The following is a 23,150-nucleotide window of genomic DNA, read 5'->3' as shown; positions in this document are numbered from 1 at the left end:
CCCCGCATTCCAGTGGGCCTCTGTACCCCAGGTCCATCCCGGGTGGACGCCTCCCACACCTCAGGTGGGCCCTACGCCCCAGGGTGGCCGCACAGCCCACCCCCTCATCAGCCCGGGTCTGGCGCCTGTGCCGTTGTCCCCTCCGTCTGGGCTCGCCGTCCGCCGCTCACACCCGGCACCTTGTACCCACTCGCTGAAGGAAGCCAGTAACCCTAACCCTGAACGCAGGCCGCCGTGGCCAGGCCGGGAGGGTGAAGACCATGCAAGAGCAGGTTTAAGCACGGAAACCCGGGAGGGAGGGCGCAGAGGCCCTAGGACCCCCGCCCTAATCAGCAGACGGGCCCCACGGTCCTGGAGAGGGTGCACCGACCCCCTGGACGGGGTGCTTGGGGTCGGGGGCCGAGACGCCCCCCGTGCCCCCCCGCATGGCTCACTTCGCCTCTGACCAAGCACCTCCGCCTGCGACCATCCAGGAGGAGGGGTCTTGGCCTAGCGCCCACCAGGTCCGAGCCCGGCCCTGCCTCACCTTCAGCCTTTCTATGGCCTCTTCACTGCCAGGGGCAAACAAGATGCGCTCGTGCAGGCTGGACACAGAGGCGGCACGGCTGGACAGGGCCGAGAGCGAGGACGACGGGCTCACGCCCACCAGGGCGTTGGTCACTGTGGAGAGATTGTCAGGGACTGCGCTCAGCTCCACCCCGCCACGGTTACAGTTACTGTTCTCAAGGTCGGACGCGTCTACGGGAGGAAGCGGGGAAGACAGACGGGAGGAGAGAAAAGAAAGACCAAGTTGGGAAAAAGCAAGAGCAGGTGAAGAGAAGGTAGCAAGCAGGGACCAGGAGCTGGGCACCCGCACGAGCACATGCACTGCTGCCCCTGCCACGGTGCGGCTGCGCCACCAGGTCCCTCGGCATCCCCGCCAGGGCCTCCGCTCCCCCCCCGCACACATGCCGAGCCTGCGGGCCACCGGCGTCCCTGCCCCCCTGCCCCCCTTCCCACTGCCCTTTGCTGCCACTGCCCAGCGGCCCCCCTGCACCCAGGCCCTGACTCTCATCCTCATCCTCTCCGCCCCTCGAGCCCGCCACCCACCAGCCTGCCACGCACCCCGAGCTGCGGGCGCGGGCGGTGCTGTCCGCCCCGCCGAGCGGCCTGGCCGAGCCGTGGACTGTGGGACCTCCGAGGGAGCCCACGCTCCTCCACCCCAAGAAGCTGCTCTGGGCCCCCCGCCACCCCAGCCTCCCTGCCCCCCAAGGCCTGGGAGTTGGGGCTGACGCAGCCCCTGGGGCGGGAGGTGCCCAGGCCCCTCCTGGCAGAAGCAGACACACAGCAGAGCAGCGGCAGACATAGGACAGCACGGGCACTGCGGAAACTGAGGGCGCCCTGTGGCCCCTGGGGTGGGGAGGCCCCAGCGCGTGCTCCTGCCCGGGGAGCCGGGCCCACAGCCGGCGGGAGACGCAGGCTGGGAGGACCTGGCCGCATTCACACTCCTGGCGTTTCCAGGGGAAGGGGCCTCAGGGTGGGTGGGGTCAGAGGGGGGCCAGAGCCAGGAGTCGGGGATGGACCCGGCCCTGTGAGCTGTCCCAGCCTCTGCTGACATTCAGGCCTGTAGGAGCATGGCGGGCAGAGAGCCTGACCCCAGCCGCGCTCAGCCTGAGGCCTCGGCTGCCCCACGCCTCCCGGTTGCCTCAGTTTCCCAGCAGACGCGAGGGTGAACCAGGATCACGGCTCGCAGGGTGCCGTGAGAGAGAGGGCTCAGGTCCCCCAGACCCCAGGGGGGGAAGGCCAAGGAGGGGTGGGTGCGCCCCGCCCCCCCACCGTGCTGCCCTAGGCCCCGCGGGGCTGGGCCGAAGCAGGGATGCGCAGAGAGCAGCGGAGGGGATACACACATTTGGGTCCTCCGGGCACAGTGTTGGCTAAGGGGGGGAGGCGAGGGGGAGAGACAGAAACAGAAGAACAGGTTTGTCTCCAGAGGGCGCCGTCGCAGGCCGGGCATCAGGTAGGGTGGTGGTGGTCTTCAGCGGGACGGGGGGACAACCCCGGCACCGCGGCCGGCCGCTGTGGCTTCCGGGGAGACCGTCACCGGCCTGCTTGGGCCAGCGGCAAACCCGAACCATGCAGCTCCCCAGGCCCAGTCCAGAACCCCGGCCCCCCACCCAGCGGTGGCTCTGCCTGGAGCCCGGAGCAGAGCCTGGGCCTCGGACCAGAGGGGCCGCGAGGGCAGCGGGACCTGCCCCAGCCCCGCAGCCCCGCTGCCCTGGCCAGGACGGGCGGGCACGGACACTCACTGTCGGCGATGTCACCGAGCCCCTGGGCGTACAGCAGGTCCCGCAGCCGCGTCACCTCATCCTTCAGCTCGCGGATCAGCTTGTTGTTGGGGTCCTCGTTGATGACGGCGTTACAGCGGATCTGCTTGGCCCGGTCCGCGTACCTGGGCGGCAGAGGGGGGCTGGGGGCTGTGCTGCCCGGCGGCCAAGGGCACCCGGAGCCCCGCCTGCGCCCAGCTGCAGGGGCATCTCCGACAGGGAGTCACCAGGGCCACTGACCTACGGGGGGCTTGCCACTTGGGGAAACCGAGGCCCCGGGAGGGGAAGGGACGGGGTGGAAATTGCTCCACACGGCGAGGCCTCCGCGTTTGGACTTGTGGTCCCAGGTGGACGCTGCGAATCTAACCTGCACTCCAGTCCTTTGCTGGGGCAGCCAAGAGGCCAGAGCGCCGAGCCCGGCCGCCAAGCTGCTTCCCGCAGCCCGGGACGGCCCCTGGCCGGAGGGACCTTCAGACATGCCTGCCCCCCCGTGGCTCGTTAAAAACCCCGGCGGCTCTGTGGACCACGGGTGGGGGCGAACCGCTCAGCCCGCGAGCCCAGCTCTCCTGGTCAGGTGGCAGGGCCCTGGGCCACTCGAGGCCACACGCGGTGGGAAATGGAATGGGGCCCGGAAGCACCAGGTGCCCTGCCAGCCATCTGGAGCCTAAGAAGTCCAGGTGAGCCGGCCCTGCAAGGAGGCACCCGGAGGATCCACTCCCGCCCAAGCCGGCTGGTGGGGGACAGGGAGGGTCCACGCCCCGCGGACACACCTCAGGGTACTCAGCGTCTCATCGTAGTTGATGTCTGCGGGGCTCAGCGCCGCCACCATCGCCGTCCGCGAGTTCCCACCTGTGGGAGGAGAGCAGGTGGTCCCAGAGGAGGGTCAGCCCCGCTGCTGCGCCCCCTGCCCTCCGCCCGCACAGGCGTAGCTGGGAGGTGAGCAGACAGCAGGCGCCGGCCTCCCTCACCGCGCCGGGCACCCTGCTCACTTTTTGTCTACATAAAACCATGCTTTTCCGACATTTGGGGTCACATTACAACCAACAGGCCTCCCCCTCCCCATAATAAAGAGAAAAGTTGTGGAGAGTTTTATGGCGTTTACTACAAGGACTGTTTCTGCTCCATAAACGTTTCACTTTTATCCTTCTTATTTGATACGTTTCTTAACGTTTCATGTCAGATTCCCAGCTCGGGTCACGTGGATCCCAGCATCAGGAAACGCACGGACCCACAGGGACCTGTGTCCCGGGGACCACATCCCCAGGGTGTGGCCTCCAGCAGACTGCGAGGCGATGCCGCGAAGGGCTCGGGGTGCCATGCTGTGAAGGGCCTCCCCACCCACCCTGGGGCGGGACCTGGGTGTGGCCCTGGGGCAGAGGCCTCCGTCCAGGCTGCATCTCAGGTGAAGGGACACTCACTCCTGTGACTCTCGCGTCCTCTCTTGGGGGCCCACCTGCCCCCGGGGTCTCCCATCTGCCCTCTCCTCCACCGGGAGGCCGGCCACTGCACCCGACGCTGGCCCGAGCCGCGGACCAGCTAGGCTGGTTCTGGGGTGCAGGGTCAGCCAGCCGGGGCTCCCCAGAATCACCGAGGCCCAGAGGGTGGGTCCTGGCTCAGGAGCTCTGACACAGTGTCTGCTCATGTGCAGCCCCGAGGGCCATCCGGGTCCCCGGGCCTGGCGTCGTTAACCTACTGCTGACCCCTGGCCCGGGCCCCCGGAGGAGCCCCCGGGCTCGCCGCACAGCCCGGAAAGCGTGGGCACCCGCCCAGGCCGGGGGGGACGGCGGCGGCCGGGCCGGGCGAGTCCTCACCCAGGTTTTCCCGGAGAAGCCAGGTCAGCACCGAATCTCTGTAGGGAATGAAGTCTGTCTTCTTCTTTTTCTTGTTCTGCGGGAGAGGAGCATCAAGGTCAGCCCCGAGCCGCCGCAGGGGGAGGGAAGAGGGGCTCGAGCACGGGTGTGTCCCCGAAGTCCAGGCGCCTGGGGCTGGGGGTGGGGCTGCTCCCAGGGCCTCTCCGCCCCCCAGTCCCAGTGCCTCCGCTCGGGCTGCGACCAGGGACTTGCTAGCACGTTCCGGCCTCCCCCCTCCTCCGTCGCCACAGTGTGTCTGGGCCACACGGCCGGCCGAGCCCGGGCGGGCTGATGCCAGGGGCCGGGGCCAGTGCGTCCTCGCTCCGCGCTGTCAGAAGGACCAGCGCGAGCCCATCGCCCCACAAACACCGCCAGCAGCTCTGCTGACGGAGGGCAAGAGGCCCCTCGCCTGCAGGAAGCCCTGCGGGTCCCCTCCCCGTGCACGCGAAGCCGCCTGCGCCTGCGCCAGGCCCGGGCCCGTCCCGCCTAAGCGGCTCCAAAGCCCCCAGCAACCTGGTCCCCCTCGGCACCCGCTACCCCCGTCAGGACGGGGCTCCCGCGGGCACCACCAAGCGCGGCGCGGGGGCTTCCCCGCCTCCCTCGTTCGCGCACGTTTTTGCCTCAGGAGCGTCTGCTCGGCAGCCGCAGCGGCCCCCAGGGCCCCGCGAGGGCGTTCCTCAGGGCACAGACGCATCACCCCGAGGGGAGCCTGCAGGGCCCGCGAGTCACGGACGCTCCGAGACCCGCCGCTGGGGGGCGGCTCCCCCGCGAGAGCAGGTGTGGCGGCGTCTGGCCACCAAAGCGCAGCTTCCTTCCCACCGCAAACTTGGGGGGTGCGGAGACTCCACTTCCACCTTGTGCTTGATCATTTGACCCCTGAGGGTGAATTCTCTGCCACGTTTGTCGCGCTCCTCGTTCCCACAGTAAATGCCCCACGGTCACCCGCTCACCCCATGAGGAGCCCAATCGGCGCCTCTGACTTGGTGGCTCCCTCCACTCTGCCCGCCCGGCCACGAGTGCCTCAGCTCCAGGACCTTCGCCGCCCCGACCCTCCGCCATCCTGCCGGCCACCGCGGCCGCCCCTCCTGCCAGTGGCTCCTCACACGGCAGCCCGAGGGCGCAGCCAGCTGCGGTCAGTCTTCCTGAGCCTCCGGCCAACCCATGGCCGCTTCCGCTAGATCACAGTCAGCTGCTTCCTGGTGACGCTGTGGAGCGGGTCAGGCCCGGCCCTCTGGCCTCATCGCCCACGGGCCCCCACGCTCCCGGCTCCAGGCGCTGAGCCCCCAAACTGGTCTCGCTCTGTTCCTGCAAAGTCTCCATCGCAGCCCCTCACAGTCCCTTCCTATTTCCCTCACACGGTTCCCCACACAGTTCCTCACATAGTTCCTCACACAGTTCCCCACACGGTTCCTCACACGGTTCCCCACACGGTTCCTCACACGGTTCCCCGCACAGTTCCCCACACGGTTCCTCACACGGTTCCCCACACGGTTCCTCACACGGTTCCCCGCACAGTTCCCCACACGGTTCCTCACATGGTTCCTCACACGGTTCCTCACACGGTTCCCCACACGGTTCCTCACACGGTTCCTCGCACGGTTCCCCACACGGTTCCTCACATGGTTCCTCACACGGTTCCTCACACGGTTCCCCGCACAGTTCCCCACACGGTTCCTCACACGGTTCCCCACACGGTTCCCCACACGGTTCCTCACACGGTTCCTCACACGGCTCCTCACAGTTCCTCACACGGTTCCTCACACGGTTCCCCACACAGTTCCTCACATAGTTCCTCACACAGTTCCCCACACGGTTCCTCACACGGTTCCCCACACGGTTCCTCACACGGTTCCCCGCACAGTTCCCCACACGGTTCCTCACACGGTTCCCCACACGGTTCCTCACACGGTTCCCCGCACAGTTCCCCACACGGTTCCTCACATGGTTCCTCACACGGTTCCTCACACGGTTCCCCACACGGTTCCTCACACGGTTCCTCGCACGGTTCCCCACACGGTTCCTCACATGGTTCCTCACACGGTTCCTCACACGGTTCCCCACACGGTTCCCCACACGGTTCCTCACACGGTTCCCCACACGGTTCCCCACACGGTTCCTCACACGGTTCCTCACACGGCTCCTCACAGTTCCTCACACGGTTCCTCACACGGTTCCTCACACAGTTCCCCACATGGTTCTTCACACCGTTCTACATGGTTCCTCACAGTTCCTCACACGGCTCCTCACAGTTCCTCACATGGTTCCTCACACGGTTCCTCACGTAGTTTCTTACACAGTTCCTCATAGTTCTACACAGTTCCTCACACTTCCTCTCACACCTCCACAGTCTCTCACAGTCACACCCAGCTCCTCACACACTTCAGCACACAGTGCCTCCCAGTTCCACTCAGAGCTTCTCAGAGCTCCCACAGGTTCCCTCACGCACTTCCACACGTCTTCTCACGCGTCCCCACACAATTCCACACGCATGTCCCTCACAGGTCCTCACACCACCTCCCACACTTCCTCTCACGTTTCCACAGTTCCCCCGAATCCGCACGCTTCCTAACGATTCTGCTTGTCGTTGCACATGTTCCCACACGCTCCTCACACCTTCTTGCACAGGCCCCCTCCCAGGTCCCACCCCACGCTGTTTCTCACAGCCCAGGTTCTGCACGGCTCTCTCCCCGCCACACGCAAGACCTCACACGTCCTCACGTGTCTCCTCACACAGCAGGTCCACACCTAGCTCCTCTCGCAGCTCCTCACGGAGCCCCTCACAGTTCCCGCTGTGCTGCAGCTTCACTCGCCTCCTCACGCAGAGTCCCTGCACAGAGCGTCACGCTTGCAGCACAGCTCTGCACACAGTTCCTGCCAGTGCCGCACACATGCCCGCGCCTATCACACGTGGCCCTTCAGCCCTCACGCAGCTCCTCGCAGCGCCCAGAGTCCCTCCGCCTCCTCACAGAGCTACCCGCTCGCTTCCCCCGACACGGGCCACGCTTGCCTACAATTCGTCACACAGCCCATCACACGGGCCCTTCGCACTTGCCCCCGAAGCGCCTCACGCTTCCTCTCACAGCCTCGCCCGGTGTCGCGGTCCGCGCGCTCTCTCCGCTCCTCACGGAGCCCCTCACGGCGCTCCTGGGACCCCCGCCACCGCACGCGCCTCCTCCCACCGCTCCTCACACAAACCAGGCTCTTCCACCTCAGCGCGTCACACGCTCGGCGGGCTTCCCGCCCGGTGCTTCCTCCCCCGGGTGCTCCCCAGCCCCCAGCCCCGGAGCCACGACGCCCCCGGCCCCCCAGCCACGCGGGCGGGAGGCCACCCTCCTGCTCAGGGTCACCCTCGCAGCCCCGTTCTGTCCTCCACGAGGCTCCTCGCCGTTCATTCACCATGATCTCAGTTCCCGCCATCTCTCATCCACCCCCGCGGGCTGCTCTCCCCACACCGGCCCCGGCCCGGCTCTGCTTCTCAGGCACCCCCCGCCCGCCCGAGAGGGCTGAGACCCCCCCCGCTCCCCGAGAAGCGAGGAAGAAGATGCTTACCTTGTTGGGCCCAGAGTCCTGCAGAGGCAAAGACAGGGTCTGAGGACGGAGCACGCCGGGCCCAGGGGCAAAGCGGTGGGGGGAGCCCGAGCCGCCCGAGCCCCCCGCACTACACTGCCTCCCCTCCACCGCCCCCCAGGCCCAGCCCCTCAGCCCGGGGGTCCCGGCTCCTCCCGACAGCCCGGGGGCCACCCAAGGCCCCTGCCCCGCCCGCAGCCCAAGGCCGCCCCCAGGGCCCTGTGGGGAGGCGGCACGTCCCCATTTCACAGGTGGGACAACTGAGGCTCGGGGGAGGGACAGGGTCGTGGCTCCATCTCCAGCCCGGGGACCCCCTCACCTCCAAGCCTCTGGGCTTTTCCGTGAACCTGGCCCCACAGCAGGGACAGGTGGCCGCTCCCGGCACCTCCCCAGCAGGGCCCCCCACCCCCGAGGCCACCCGACCGCAGCGCTTGGAGCCGCTCACCATCTCGGCCAGCGCGGAGATGACCTTGCCCAGGGTGGTCAGGGACTTGTTGATGTTGGCCCCCTCCTGCGCGGGCAAGACGAGGCCGGGCGTCAGGAGGCCTCAGGCCCCTCGCTCCGGCAGGACCGGGCCTGACCACTCGGCCCTGATGGAGACCCAGCGCCCAGCCCTGCACCGTTGACCCTTCCCGCTTCCCCGTCCCACGAGAGCAGGGGCAAAGGGGGCGCCCACCCGAGACGCCCTGCAGCCACTGGGCGCCAGGCCCCGCCGGCAAGTCGGTGGGGACCCTGGTGGGGGCGGCCCTACCTTGAGGCGCGTGCCCTTGGCCCCCGTGGAGTCGGCCCGCTCGCTCCCGGCCAGGTCCACCAGGCTGACTTTGCTCACCTGCGGGGACACGTGTGTCACGCACAGGAGCTGTGACGCTGCGTGGACCCGCCTCCCCTGGGTGCGGCCTGCAGGGGCCCCCCTCCCTGGGGCCGGAGCGCCCAACCCTGCGGAGCACAGCGGCCCTGCTCTCAGCTCCTCTGAGGAGGAGGCCACCTTCCCTGGGAGGCTGCACGGCCTCTGCCCCGGGCACCTGGCACCCAGCTGTTCCCTGCCTGCTGGCCGCTCGTCACCTGCACGTCACTGTCGCTATCACCCGTTCCACAGACCAGGCTCACCGTGTGGTGGGATTTGAACCTGGCTCCGGGAGCCCCTTCCCCCACTGCCCGCTGCCCCCGGAGCCGCCCGGGCACTGGGCAGGGGCTCCCTCCCCAGCACTCGCCCAGCCCGGGCTAGGCAGACACATGCACCCAGGGAAGCCCAGGGCTGCGGGCAGGAGTCGCCTGGTGGGCCTGCCAGCTGCCCTGAGCCCGAGGGGTGGGAGCTGCAGGCAGCCCACAGCCAGGCCCCGGGGAGGACGGCGCCAGGCCGGGGTGACCCAGCCTCATCGGGGACTGAGCACCCCGAGCTCCCCCAGCCACTCTGTGGACCTCAGGGTGCTGCCCCCGGGAGCAGGGCCTGGCTGGCAGGGTGCCCAGTCAGAGAAATCGAGATGCTTAGGGTCAGAGCCACGGAGGGCGCCCGCCCTACTGCCCCTGCAGCGCCCACAGTCAGCGTGTCTGGATAAAGGCCCCAGGAGACGAGGCGCCTGCCTGGGTCCACTGACAAGGCCAAGGCTCATGGGAAAGGCATCTGGGGCGGGGGCAGTGGGCAGGGCCGCTCAGCACAGCCTCTCCTTTGTGCTCACAGATGCCGGTGCCCACGGGGTGAGGGGCACCCCCAGCCTGCACCAGGGCCCACGGCCAGCCTGTGACGGGCACTCACAACCTGCGGCCTTCGACACCGCCCTCCAAAGGCCCCCGAGGCACCTCCGGCCAGTGGGGCTGCCCCGGAGACGTCCCTCCTTGGGCCTACAGTCTCCACCATAACCGCCTGGCAGGAGGCTGTTCCAGGGTCCACGGCCCCTCCACTCAGTCCCTTCCCCAGCCACGTGGCGCCAAACACCGAGAAGAGGTGGTCTCGCAGGGCTGGCCAGCCCCTCACCGAGGCCCGGGCTGGGCAGGGAGCGGCCCGCGCCCACGCCTCACGGGCCGGCACCCGGCTGGGCCTCCCCACCCGCCGGCCCGGGGCCCCGCCCGCCGAGGCTGAACTCACTTTCTCTGTGGTGATGTTGGTCTCTGCGTCGTGGCGCTTCTGCGTGAAGATGATGTTGAAGACGGCGTGGGAGCGGCTGCTGGTCTCGTTCATGTTCGTGGCCGCCACGGTCCTGGGGAACAGAAGCCACACACTGTCACCCAGGGTCCCGTGGTCGGGCGTGTGGGCCACTGGTGCTGCCGGCCCGCTTGACCAGGTCACTAGACGTCAGCTCCCCGGGCTCCCGGGGCCGCCCTGCCCGGCCTGGTGGCGACCGTGCCTCCTGTAGGGCTCGGGCAGGGCCCACACTGCCTGCCCCACGGCGTCCGGTGCGGCTCCTTCGGCCCCGACTCGAGCCTGGCACTCGGGGCCCCGTGACTGGGGATGTCCTGCTCCCAGGGGCTGAGCAGAGCCCCCTGGGCGGCGGCCTGCAGGCTGTGACGTGGAAAGGCCCCCAGAAGGGAAAGGGGGCTCTACTGTCCATCCACACCGGCCAATCCGGGGGGGCCAGCACGGCCTTGGGGGAGAAGGCCCGAGGCTGCCAAGCGGAAGCCAGTGGTTGGTCCCGATGTCGCCGCCGTGCAGAGCCCCCAGGGAAGCCCCCAGGCTGGGCTCGCTGCCCGACAGCTGCCTCCACAGAGGTGGAAGAGCCCCCGGGGACCCCTACTGAGTGCAGGGTAGGCCACTGGCCAGGGATCCTCACCCTCCCGCGAGTCCCTGCGTGGCAGAAGGCAGGGGGACTGTTGCCACGACAACCAGGGCAGACCCTCCTAGGCTGGGAGGCCCAGGGCAGCGTGGTCACGGAGACCAATAGCTCGTGGCCGGCAGCACCTTGTGGCCGACCCTCCCCACATGCCCGTCCAGAGGGCCATCTGCCCTCCAAGCAGGCAGGGCTGGTCCTCACAGCCTGGCCCCACCCAGGGCAGCCACCACCCCCCAGGGCGCACAGCCTGACCCCCCAAGAGGAGCAGACCCTGTGTAGGCGACAGCGTCCCCTTCCTGGGGGAGCTGGAGGCCCCCATGGGCTGGCATGTGCCCTTGATGTCCTTAGGCCCACGAGGCCCACACCTCCATGGGGGCTGCTGGACAGACCCCATGGGGATACCAACAGGCACCCCAAGGACAGGTGTTCCCCGGAGAGACTCGGAGCTGCGCGGGTGGGAGGGAGAGGGCAGGGAGGGTGGGCACGTCACCCCGCACACACCGGGCCTTGTTCCCTGAGTCCATGAGGTCCTGGATGTCATTGTAGGAGGTGACAGCCAGCTTGGACAGGTCCTCCACGTAGGGCCCCAGCAGCGGGTGCTCCCTCACGCGCAGGTTGCCCTTGTTCTTGGGGTTCAGGAGGTCACGGACACGCTCGCAGTAGATCTCCATGTAGCTGACCTGCGGGGCAGCGAGGACATCAGGGACCTCTGGGGGGGGGGAGCACACGGTGCGGCCAGGCCCCCCGCACGAACATGTCAGTGGGGGTGTCAGCCCACCCCCTGCCTGGCCCTCCCCACACACAGCCGTGCCGGGGGCTCACCCAACACGGTCACAGCGGGGCCACCCGGGCCACGCAGCTCGGAGCAGCTGCTCAGCAGACACTGCAGAGCGGACACTGCCCTTCGCTCCTGTGCCCGGCGTGGGCTGGCACGTTTGCCACATGCACGCGTGAATGACAAGCTAAGGGCACAGACCGGTGGCGGGCACTGGCTTTAAGTCAGTAAAGCCACGCTCCGAGGGACGGGTGACGGAGAGCCCTACCTCCACGGAGTAGGACATGTTGTCGTTGGTGGTGTCGTTGATTCGGGAGAAGAGGTCCTCACAGAGCTGCAGGGACAGAGCACACCACCAGACGTGAGGCTGGGCTGTGCCCAGAGCCTCACCCCTCGAGGTGCTGTGGCCCCTGCGACCCAGGCTGGACTCTGCTCTCCCGGGCCCCTCCCGCACCCTCCCGCTCCACCTTAAAGGCACTGAGACGGCCTGTAGCCAAGGAGCCACTGTCTTCTGCTAACTCGGGGGCCCCCCAGCTGACGTCTGATCCCCTCCTATTCCTTGCATCATCCTTGCCTGCATGAGGTGGAGGGTCTGCCATGCGACAGACCACCCAGCACTCTCCCCTGCCCTGACCAGGTCAAGTACTGACCAGCTCAGGTTCAGAGACCCACCCCGTGGGCGTCCCCTTGTCCCGGGCCTCTCCCTGCCGGGAACTCCAGCCCTCACAGCCCTCCCAGGAAGAGTCGGCCCCTACCAGCAGCTGTCCCAGCCTCCCTGTCTTATGGGTGTGACCATGGTGGGCACTGCCCAGGCCTGGGGCCCTCCCGCAGCTCCCCACCCTCGGATCTGGGTCTCCAGCCCCTTCACAGCCCGTCTGCCCCACGCTGCCCCTCCTGCCCTGCCCTCCCCGCCACCCCCATGCTTTACCTTCCCTCCCGGCCCCCTGCTCTCCCGGGTCTCAGCTTGTGCTCGCCTGCCTGTCCTGCCCTCACCGGGTCCCCCCGCCCGCTGCGTGCCTGCGGGATGATGCCCTGCTGGTCCCCCTCACCGGCCCCCCCACCACGTGCCTGCGGGATGATGCCCTGCTGGTCCTTCTCCTGCTTGCCCATCATGGTGTAGGACTTGCCGGCCCCGGTCTGCCCGTAGGCGAAGATGCAGACGTTGTAGCCCTCGAAGGCGTGCTGCAGCATCTCCTCGCCAATGTCGCGGTACACCTGCTTCTGCGAGGCGTAGTTCATGTCTTCCGGCTGCGGGACAAGGAGGGTAGCAGCTGCAGGGGGCTGGGCCTGCCGTGCTGGGCTCTCGGCCCACGATGTTCACTGAGAGCCTGCGTCGCACCCAGGGCCTCCGGGCGCCAGGGCCACAGCACCGTGGGGAGGGACGCCTGCCCGGCCCATCCACTCACAGGAGACCCGGAGAGGGGAAATAGTCCTGCCTGGGAGGCAGCTTCCGGAGGGAAGGGTGGGAGGAGCCAGCCAGTCTAGGGCCAGACAGAGTGGAAGGGCATTTTAGTAGTGGGAAGAGCATGTGCAAAGGCCCAGAGGCGGGGGTACATGACGTGGTGCTCAAGGTAGCAGCTGTGGGGGTGACGAGGTGGGGCTGGAGAGGCAGCAGGGCAGGGGCCCAAGGAGTCCATGGTCCTGGCTATCACCCCTGGACGCTGTCCTGAAGACAGCGGTCACTTTAGGCAGGCCCAGGATTACCCTGACGACGTGAGGGGCGGGGCTGGATGGGGAAGGTGAAATGGGGAGCCCTGGGGCCGTCCCGGGACCAGGCGCTCAAGGTGTGACCCGAGGTGGCCCTGGCCCTGGGGCAGGCGTCCTGGACACCTTCTCAGGTTCAGGAGGCTGGGGGATGGGAGGACTGGTGTAGGCCCAATGGGGGATGTGGAGGCGCAAGGTCCGGGGCTCTCCCAGGCTCCAGGGGGCGGGGGAGGGCGTGCAGGGGCTGGCGCCAGGGGGCAGCTTCCGCTTCGGACACCGAGCTTGGGGTGTCTGGGGAAGAGGAGAGGCTGGCAGGCAAACGGCTGTACGGCTAGGACCCTGGGGAACTGCCCCCAGTGGGCTGATGGCCCCTTGGTCCCTGCCGCAGCTGGGCAGTGTGTGTCACAGCTCACACAAGGCGGCTCAGGAAAGCAGGCCCCTCCCCACAGGCCTCACACCTGTGCCCCCACCTCCCAGTCGGCCCTGCAGAGGAGCGGGGTGGTCCCTCGGCCCATTGGCGCAGAGAGGTCAAGGCGTTGGCTGAGGGCCGCACAGCGGGCAGGGCTGCGCTGGCACCCGCACGGCAGCAGCCCACCCCCTGGAACCCCAGCCCTGGGCTTACCGAAGTGTGTGACCAGTAGGAATAGTCGAAGCTGAAGCTCTTGGGCACCTCCTTGGGCTGTTTGGGGTTAACGATGGCTGCGGGGAGGGGACAGGCATGGCGCTCAGCGCTGTGCTGCAGGGACAGGCTGACCCTGGATGCGCCCGCCCGAGGGGGACCCCAGGGCAGGGAGGCGGGGTCCTCAGAGGCCTTGGCCCCAACAAAGCCAGCCCCCCTGCCAATGGGCAGCGACAAGGGCCCTGTTTCCAGGCAGACCAGCCATCTCTGCCCCCTACCCTGTCTGACCTCCCCCCAACCCCCGCCAAGGCAGCCCAGAACAGTCCCTTGGCACAGGCACTGGGTCAGACCTCGAGCCCCTGGCCCGTCCCACCTCTCGGGTCCACACCCCACTCCCCCCCAGCCCAGGTCTGTCTTGTCTGCCCTGCATGCGAGCGCTGGGAGGTGCAGCACAGTCACAGCCGCGTCCCTGCTGCTTTGGGGCCCCATCACGCCCGCGTGCTCATCCATGTCGGGGGCGTGCTGGCTGTCCCCCCGCAGGGACACCACACGTGTCCCTCCTCCTGCCGGGGCACCTGCAGGTCCCGTCCAGGTTGCTCTCAGGGGCTGTGGGACTGTCCTCTGCTTAGGTCCTCTCCCAACCCGTCCCCCTCCTCCAGCAGCTGCACCTGGGCTGGCAGGAGGCGGTGCTCACAAAACGGCGGTTCATCAAAGGAGGAGCAATGCCACCGGCACACACCGCCGGGCCTGCTGGGCACCCCGGGAGCCCCCCAGGCAGGGCTGAGGCATCCCATGTTCCCAGGCCCTGGACAGGTCTCGGCTCCCTGAGGCCCGGGCCCAGCGGGCGGCACGTCTTCGGTGGCTGGGCAGAAGGGGCTGCGGCCCCCGCGCCCGCCAGGCTGCCCTCTGGGACGCTGTCTGAACCCCCGATGTCTGTGTGGGTAGAGGACCCCGAGGACCCCCGAGGGCCCACCTGGCCGGGGGTTTTCACCTCCACCAGGAACTTGGGCTGTCCTGGTGGGAGAGGGCTCCAGGCCACCGCTCCACGTCATCCCATCTGAGGGCCACATTCCCCCACCTACTTGGAGATGAAAGACGTGTCTGCCAACCCCTTGGACTGGCTTTCCCCAGCTGCAGTGGGCTGGGGGCCTCGCCTCTCTGGACTCCAGGACACCCCACCCTTCCCCACCAGCACATGTCCAGGGTGACCTGTAACTCACACCAAGGGGACAAGCCCTGGCCCTGTTGCAGTTGAATTCTACCCCTCAAAATTCACATGTTGAGTCCTAACCCCCAGGACCTCAGAATGTGACCTTACTTACATACTTGCAGACGTAACTGGTAAGGATGCGGTTATACTGGAGTCAGGTGGGCCCTAATCCAACATGACTGGTGTCTCATGAAAGGGGAAATTTGACACAGACTCACACGTAGCGTGGAGGCCATGTGAAGGGGGAGGGGGAGACTGGGATGGTGCTTCTGCAAGCCAGAGGGTGCCGGCATTGCCAGAAAACTACTCGGGGCTGGAGAGGCAGGGAATGGATTCTCCCTCTGGACCCCAGAAGGCACCAACCCGGCGACACCCTGATCGGGGACTTAGCACCTCAGGAGCTGCCATCTAAGCCGTCCAGTCCACGGTGCTCTGCTCCGGAGCCCTGGGACGCTGGGACTCCCACAGCCTCACCCCACTCGGTAGCTGCCCCGGGCCACGGCTTGGCGGGCAGGAGCCGACCGGCTCTGGGTCCCAGACCCCAGGCTTTATGGGTTCTGGGAGATGACCCGGCACCCTCGGGAGGCCGGCAGGAGGGAGCAGGTGACTGACCATCACAGCCCTTTCTTTGGAGCCGAGAGGGGGTCACGTCCATGCTGGCCCCAGGAGTGAGGCTGAGAAGAGACCTCGCCATCCCGGTTTCAACTCCTGCTGGACCTGGGGATGCGGCCGCCAGAACCCGAGCACGGTAACGCCGGCGCCATGGGAACGACAGTCACGGCGTCTCCGGAGCGCAGGCAACCTGGGCAGGGCCCCCGACGGCGCCCACCAGTGCCCCACCTCCACCCACCCCACCCAGCCACTCCTGCTCGCGGGCTGCGACACCTGCCCCCCCACTGACCTTGCTCTGACTGTGTCCTGGTGCGGGGCGTCTGCTGTATACCCTGTGTGGACCGGGAGCTCCCTGACGACCCCCCCACCAGGGACGGGGCACGGATGTGCTCAAGGAACGCTGGGTGGGCAGGGGACAGCCGGCTGCGAGGGTCAGTGAACGCGGAGTGGGCCACGAGGAGAGCCCGCAGTGGGGACCACCAGGCAGAGCTGCTCTGGCCCGCGGGAACTGCTGTCACCTGCCCCCTCCCCCTTGGGCGGGGTCCCCTGGAGTGGCTCTGACCCCTGCCCTGGTCCTGACCCCCAGGTGTCCTGCGGGGGTCCTGTGGTGTCTCCGTGATCACAGATGGGGTTCTGCGCTCCAGAGGGGACGGCGCTCCCCAGGTTCCACCCCAGGCCTGCTCTCCACCGACGCCTGGGAGCCCTCACCAGGACGACCTGCCTGGACTAGGCCTGGACGGCAGCCCCCTGCCGGCACTGAGGCGATTTGGTGGCGAGGGGCTTCCCGGGCAGCTCTCGGGTCGCTTCCTCCCGTGGGTTTGAGGAGGGGGACGGGACCGCGGGCTGTTGAGCGGGGGGCTCCGTGCCCTCTGCCCCTGCTGCAGGAGCACAGAGGACAAAGGCGACAGCTGGGAGGGCCCAGCTTGAACAGGGGGCGGGAGCAGCTAAGCAAGGGAAGCCGTGTCCTCAGAGCCTGAAACCCCACAGCCGCGTGCGGCGCCCGCCCTTCTGGGAGCCGTGGCCCAGCTCTGCGGAATTCCACGGGTCTGTGGTTAAACCCTGGGTAGCTTGCACCGTGGGGAGAGCACTGACACCACGGAAATCGGCAGACAGGTGTGTGTGTGTGTGTGTGTGTGTGTGTGTGTGTGTGTGTGTGTGTGTGTGTGTGTGTGTGTGTGTGAGAGAAGAGAGAGAGCAAGCGAGGGGCCTCGTGAAAACGGAGACCGAGACCTCAGTGTCGGGAGTCTCGGGGACGTTCTCAACACGGGGCCGTGCCGGTCCTCATGAGCCCTCAGCGACGGCTCCTCCCACTGACCTGACTTGGCCCCCACGCTCCACGCCCCCGGCAAGGCCCCCCACGCCCGTCACTGCCTGCCTGACTGCGATCTGTGGCCCTTGTCACCGGCCCGTCTAGTTCCATCTCCGTGTCCCCACTGGAGCGTCACCCCCAGGGCAGTGAGAGCCTCTGCCCTGCTCCGTGGGGCCCGATGCCAGGAGTGGAGCCTGGCGCAGGCTGGAGCTCAGCGATGTGTGCTGACCTGACCCCACCTGGCCTCGTTTCCCCACCTGGGCCGTGGGAGCACCTCAGCCCTGAGGGGCTCAGGCAGCCCTAACCCCAACCCTAACCCTAACCCTAACCCTAACCCTAACCCTGAGGGGCTCAGGCAGCCCTAACCCTAACCCTGACCCTGACCCTGACCCTGACCCTGACCCTAACCCTAACCCTAACCCTAACCCTGAGGGGCGCAGGCAGCCCTAACCCCAACCCTAACCCTGCAAGTGGAGAGCCCGTCGCGACTCTCACGGTGGCCCCCGGGGAGAGGCCGCTCAAGGCAGGGAGTACAGGGGCATCTTGGCCTGGGGCCAGCCAGTGGCGGCAGGCCCCCAGCACCGTCGGCCAAGGCTGCTGACCAGGACTCTGCTGGCCCCCGGGGTCCGTCCTTTGACACCACGTGTGTGGAGCCGTTCCGCTAACAGAAAGGCCTGCACCGCGTCACCACCTCCTGGCAAAACCAAGCTGCCTGCTGTGGACTCCCAGGCCCAGTCTCACTGTATTTGGAGCCCAGAACATTCTAGAATAGTGATGGCAAATGGGGCCGACTTCTCGGATGGGTTAGGTTTTGAGACCGCACGGGGGCTGCTGGTCAGTAGGGTCCCGGTGGACCTTCCAGAATGGTGGTCCATTCCCTGAAAGCACACACTGGGCCCAGCTTGCCAGGGTCCAGTTGGAAGGCTGGGGGCCCGGCCCTGAAGACATCACCCTGTGGTTTTGGGCGGGTCCCTCCCCTCCAGGCACTGTCCTGGGTTGAACAGTGTTCTCCCGGAACCTCAGACAGTGACCTTATTTGGAAATAGGGTCCCAGCTGTAGGGACAGAAGCACACATCACATACAATTTGGTTGGCTCACAGAACTGCTAGATTTGCTGTGTTTCAGATGAAGAGCGCTGTTATCAAGGCCATGATTACAGGATAAGAATTTAAACCGACTTTTAAGCGTTCTAATTTCTGTGTCACAGTGGAGATTCCGGGTGGCACGTTCCAAGAACTGGGGTCTCCTGCTGTGCCCCTCGTTTTGAGATTCAAGGAGTACGTCACCGCCCCCGCTGACAGGGCTGGCAGATCAGCTCCTACCCTGACAAAACGACCGTGAGCTGCTGCCCAAACCCAGCTCCTGTGAGCCTCTGCCTCCGGCCGGCTCTGGAGCCGCCTGCCCCGCCCTAGCCCCTGGCCCGGGACCCCCCGGAATAGAGCTCACCCCGCCCTCCGACGCCACTCCTCAGGCAGGCTTCCGTGTGCTGGGGGCTGCCTCTCTCTGTGTCTGTCTGTCTCTCTCTGTCTCTCTTTGTCTCTGTCTCTCTCTGTCTCTGTCATTCTCTCTGTCTCTGTCTTTCTGTCTCTCTCTGTCTCTCTGTCTCTCTCTCTGTCTTTCTGTCTCTCTCTATTTCTTTCTGTCTCTCTCTCTCTATCTCTGTTTCTCTCTCTGTCTCTCTCTCTCTCTGGTCTTTCTCTCTGTCTCTGTCTGTCTCTAACTCTGTCTCCCTCTATCTCTCTCTCTGCCTCTGTCTGTCTCTCTCTCTATCTCTCTGTCTATATCTCTCTCTCTGTATCTCTGTCTCTCTCTCTCTATCTCTCTCTCTGTCTCTGTCTCTCTATCTCTCTGTCTCTGTCTGTCTCTATCTCTCTCTCTGTCTCTGTCTCTCTATCTCTCTCTCTGTCTCTGTCTCTGTCTGTCTCTATCTCTCTCTCTGTCTCTATCTCTGTCTCTGTCTCTCTGTCTCTGTCTCTGTCTCTATCTCTGTCTCTATCTCTCTCTCTGTCTCTGTCTCTCTGTCTCTTTCTGTCTCTGTCTGTTTCTATCTCTCTCTCTGTCTCTGTCTCTGTCTCTGTCTCTATTTCTCTCTCTGTCTCTCTGTCTCTATCTCTCTCTCTGTCTGTCTCTGTCTCTGTCTCTATCTCTGTCTCTATCTCTCTCTCTGTCTCTGTCTCTCTGTCTTTCTCTGTCTCCCTCTGTCTGTCTCTATCTCTCTCTCTGTCTCTCTCTCTGTCTCTATCTCTCTCTCTGTCTCTATCTCTGTCTGTCTCTATCTCTCTCTCTGTCTCTGTCTCTGTCTGTCTCTGTCTCTCTCTCCGTCTCTGTCTCTCTCTGTCTCTCAGGCCCCAGGTGGATCAGAAGTTCCCCTGAGTGCAGCCCGCCATCATCTCCAGCTCTTTGCTTCTGTGACACCTGCCCCACCCTGTCCTGGACCGCCCCCAGGTTCCAGGGGAGACACAGGGTCGGCCTCTGATCCTTTGTTCTTTCTGTCCATTCTACAGGTTCCCGTAGGGTTTGGTCACCTGTGAGCCCCTCAAGCCGAGACCCCCAGCTAATGTCTAAGGTGGCAACTATGCCGCTGGGGCCTGACCCAGCATGGACGGGGATTCTCACAGCCATTCCTGATGTCCTGGGTCACCCAACAGCGATGTGGCCGCAACCCTATCAGCTCCTCGTGCAGATGCCGCCTGCCCACCCAGGGTCACGCTCCCACCTGCGGTCACAGTCCCTGGCTTCCCACCTTAAGGCTTGAGTCACACCTCCTGAGCACTTTCTCCAGCCTCGAGGGGGCCAGGCTGGAGATACAAGAAAGCCAGGACCTGAACGGACCCTCCGCCCGCGTTGGGCAGCAGCTGAACAAGACCCCCAGCTTCCTGGGGAGGACAGCCCAGAGGTGCACTCTGTATTCAGAGGGTCCCAGCGAGCTGAGCCCCCGCTGCCCGTGGCGGCCACCTGCTCACCTGCTGCTTCGCAGCTTCTGCACCCCCGCAGTGCATCCAGGGACCACCTCCCACATAAGCTCTTGGCACCCAAATCCTCACCTCAGTTCTGCTTCCAGGGACCAAGCAGAGGCAGCCCCACTCACAGAGTCACTATGAGCCCCCAGATATGCCCAACAGACCCCCCACAGGCTCTGAGTGGGGCCTCCACAACCTGCTCCAGGGCCTCCTGCAGAGACCCCCAGCCACGCCCGAAGCCTCAGCCCCAGAACAGGCCTAGGGCGGCAGCCGCCATCAGCCCTGAGCGCCCTTCCCCTGGGGCAGCCCCTCCCTCCAACCCGGTGGATGACAGAGGGGGTGGGGTTACTCAGGTGCAGGCGCACCACGGGAGCCTGCGGTGACGGCAGCAGCTCCAGGTGCAAACCTCCCGGCTGAGCCCTGCCAAACCCACAGCTGGGAGAGAGGACGGCGAATTCTTGCTCTAAGTCACCGAGCGTGGAGGTGGGCTCTTGACCAGCAGGAGATGCCAAACACTGGTTTGACTTCCAGGGGACCCCAAACAAGCCTCTAACCTAGTGTTAGAAGCAAGGATGCCGGCTCCCCTGTGGGTAAGGGTGGGTGGGGCCGGGGAGGGGGGCTTCCGGGTGCCGGCATGGCTCTGTTCTCAGCAGTGGGGTGCTGCTGAGAACTCCTTGAGCTGCACACTGGGCTCTGTCCACTCTTCTGCAAACGTGCCCCAACTCAGGACAAAGTCTGTGGCACCAGAAAGAGCAAAAGGGGAGGCCCGGGGCTAAGTCCTCTCTGCGGCTCCGGCAGCCGGGTCCTGCGCACTAGAGGGGCCCTGGAGGCCATGCCTGTCCTTCTGACCTTCTCGAAATTGCCATTCTGTCTCTTCCTACTCCCTGTTCACCCTGTTGACCCCAGGCCTCCTACTTCTCAGAAAGGCTTAAGATGACTTTCAATTAGAAACAAAACAGAAGAGCAGACAAAGTAAAACGCAGCTGAAACAAGACAAGAAACAGGAACCTTGTGCCCTGGGTTGAAAAGCGGCCCCGCCAGAACTCCTGTCTACCCCGAACCTCAGAACGTGAGAAACAGGGCCTTTGAAGATGTAGTCAGTTGTTGAAATGAGGTCACACTGGATTAGGGTACGTCCCATGGTCATCAGGTCACACAAAGACACAGACATGCAGGGAAGAAGCCACGTGATGACAGCAGAGCTTGGGGTGATGCGGCCGCAGGCCAACCTGGCGGCCACAACTGGAAAAGCCACGAGAGGCAAGAAGGATCTTCCTCCAGAGGAGTGTGGCCCTGTCAACACCTCGGTTTTGAACTCTGGCCTCCACAACCACGAGAGGATAAATTTCCGTTGTTTTAAGCCACCCAGTTTGTGGTCATTTGTTACTGCAGCCCCAGGAGACCGACACCCCGGGTGGACCAGGAGGGAGCCAGGGCCCCGAGGGCCCAGCAGCCACGGCCCCGAGGGAGCAGCAGCCATGGCGGCCCCGAGGGCCCGGCAGCCACGGCAGCCCCGAGGGCCCAGTAGCCACGGCCCCGAGGGCCCAGCAGCCATGGCGGCCCCGAGGGCCCAGTAGCCACGGCCCCGAGGGCCCAGCAGCAACGGCGACCCCAAGGGCCCAGTAGCCATGGCCCCGAGGGCCCAGCAGCCATGGCGGCCCCGAGGGCCCAGTAGCCACGGCCCCGAGGGCCCGGCAGCCACGGCAGCCCCGAGGGCCCGGCAGCCACGGCGGCCCCGAGGGCCCAGCAGCAACAGCCCCGAGGGCCCAGCAGCAACGGCGACCCCAAGGGCCCAGTAGCCACGGCCCCGAGGGCCCAGCAGCCATGGCGGCCCCGAGGGCCCAGCAGCAACGGCAACCCCGAGGGCCCGGCAGCCGCGATACTCACTGGTGGTGCTTCCGGACATCTGGATGATGCACTTGGAGTCGCGGCTCATTTCTCGGGAATTGAAGGGGCGGACGCGCACCGCCACCTTCACCGAGGCCCCAGCCATCTCTGCGGCCTTTGTGGGTCACTCCTAGTGGCGGCGGGAGCCCCAGCGGGCACAGGAGACACCTTGGGAAAAAGGGAGACGCGAGTTAGAAACAATATCCACAAGGGCAGCGCAGATGTTTCCGGCTGTGACACCTGCTCGGATAACCAGTCCACAGGAAGAGGAACGGAGCAGGGCAGCTGCGGGTGAGAAATGCCGCGAGTTTTAGGAAAGAACGCCAACGGGATGAGAGGAGCCTAGGAAAGCTGGAGCCTAACCAGAAACAGCCGATTCGCTCTCTGGGACCCGGAAAGACTCCAGGTGCCTCTGAAGGTCAGCGGCTGGGTGGGACCGAAAACAGGTGTTTGTGGAAAGTTAGCAGAGGGAGGGTCAGGCCATGTCATGGGTTAAATTGTATCCCTTGAAAATTCACATGCTGAGTCCTAAACCCCAGGACCTCAGAACGTGACCTTATTTGGGGACAGGGTCCTGGAACTATAACTGGTTAAGATGAGGTCCCACTGGAGTGAGGTGGGCCCTGCCCAGGGTGACCAGCGTCCTTATAAAAGGAGACGCACACGGAGAGTACCACGTGAAGACAAAGACAGAGGTCTACAAGCCAAGGACTGGGGGTAAACCGCCAAAAGACAGGAGAGAGGCAGGCAGTGGTTCTCCCCCACGGCCTTGGAGGGAACCACCCTGCACATCTGGGACTTCCAGCCTCCAGACTGTGAGACAATACACTTCTGTTGTCTAAGCCCTCAGTCTGTGGTACTTTGTTATGGCAGCCCCAGCAGAGTAATGAAGACCCCGAGACCACCATCCCCACCCGGTGAATATCCAGGACCTGCCCCCCCACCCCATGCCACCATCAGGCAGGAGGCCAGAGGCTACCCTCTGGGAGAGTGAGGCTTGGTCCAGCCTGGAGTTCTGAGGACCAGCTGAAGGTGGGTGTGAAAAGCCCAGTGAAGATGCCCAGTAGTGGGGGACCCCAGCCTCCTCCTCCTGCTGCAGGGCCCCCACCTGCTGGCTGCCAGGGAAGAGGGCAGGGTCCTCTGCTGGGGAAACAGGACCACAGCCTCTAGCAAGCAATACAGAGACTAAAGCAAACAGAAAAGGAGCACAGCAGAAAGAGACAAAGCAGGAAGAGAAGAACAAAAATGTTTCAACACCTTGTAATTAATATCCTCAGAAAGGAAATTTACTCACCCACGAGCAAGTGAAGTAGCTTTTTTTCAAAGGACCATTTAATGAATAAGAACGAGTCCTTGGAAATTAAGACTACGAAAACAGGACCTTCAGAAGTAAATAAAAAGGTTGGAAATACAGTTAAGTAATTTTCTGTGTGAGGAGAGAAATGAAATTTGGGGATCAATGAAAAGAAGCTACTAAAGAAATAATTCAAGAAAACTTCCCAGCACAACCAGTCATGAGTCTCCAAATTCAAAGGGTCTACCTACCCCACCTGCTATAAAAGGTCAGAAACCACAGCAAACTGTGAAA

General features: G+C 65.3%; 1 protein-coding gene across 18 annotated transcripts in view; it reads right to left on the bottom strand.

Moving 5' to 3' along the window:
* Nucleotides 1–21,668, bottom strand: part of KIF1A (kinesin family member 1A) — a gene marked incomplete at both ends in the record, with an annotated part of 67,157 nt that extends 45,489 nt beyond the window's left edge. For 8 of the 18 annotated variants that reach the window (XM_082658282.1, XM_082658283.1, XM_082658284.1 and 5 more), the window contains 13 exons: nucleotides 527–660; nucleotides 2,286–2,428; nucleotides 3,074–3,152; nucleotides 4,115–4,190; nucleotides 7,703–7,720; nucleotides 8,166–8,231; nucleotides 8,472–8,549; nucleotides 9,804–9,915; nucleotides 10,987–11,165; nucleotides 11,529–11,594; nucleotides 12,329–12,508; nucleotides 13,587–13,663; nucleotides 21,563–21,668. In XM_082658282.1, the coding sequence (XP_082514408.1) occupies nucleotides 527–660; nucleotides 2,286–2,428; nucleotides 3,074–3,152; nucleotides 4,115–4,190; nucleotides 7,703–7,720; nucleotides 8,166–8,231; nucleotides 8,472–8,549; nucleotides 9,804–9,915; nucleotides 10,987–11,165; nucleotides 11,529–11,594; nucleotides 12,329–12,508; nucleotides 13,587–13,663; nucleotides 21,563–21,668 (1,314 nt within the window). Of the gene's footprint in view, nucleotides 1–526; nucleotides 739–1,886; nucleotides 1,914–2,285; nucleotides 2,429–3,073; nucleotides 3,153–4,114; nucleotides 4,191–7,702; nucleotides 7,721–8,165; nucleotides 8,232–8,471; nucleotides 8,550–9,803; nucleotides 9,916–10,986; nucleotides 11,166–11,528; nucleotides 11,595–12,328; nucleotides 12,509–13,586; nucleotides 13,664–21,562 lie in introns of all 18 variants that reach the window. The other 10 variants (XM_082658271.1, XM_082658285.1, XM_082658286.1 and 7 more) reach the window with 3 other exon arrangements.
* Between the last annotated feature and the right edge of the window lie 1,482 nt (nucleotides 21,669–23,150).

The sequence above is a fragment of the Grampus griseus genome (assembly GCF_964374135.1).
Source record: "Grampus griseus genome assembly, chromosome: 7".
In the NCBI taxonomy this organism is placed as follows: Eukaryota; Metazoa; Chordata; class Mammalia; order Artiodactyla; family Delphinidae; genus Grampus; species Grampus griseus.
The sequence above is the reverse complement of the archived record's forward strand: the minus strand, read 5'-3'. Positions and strand labels throughout refer to the sequence as shown.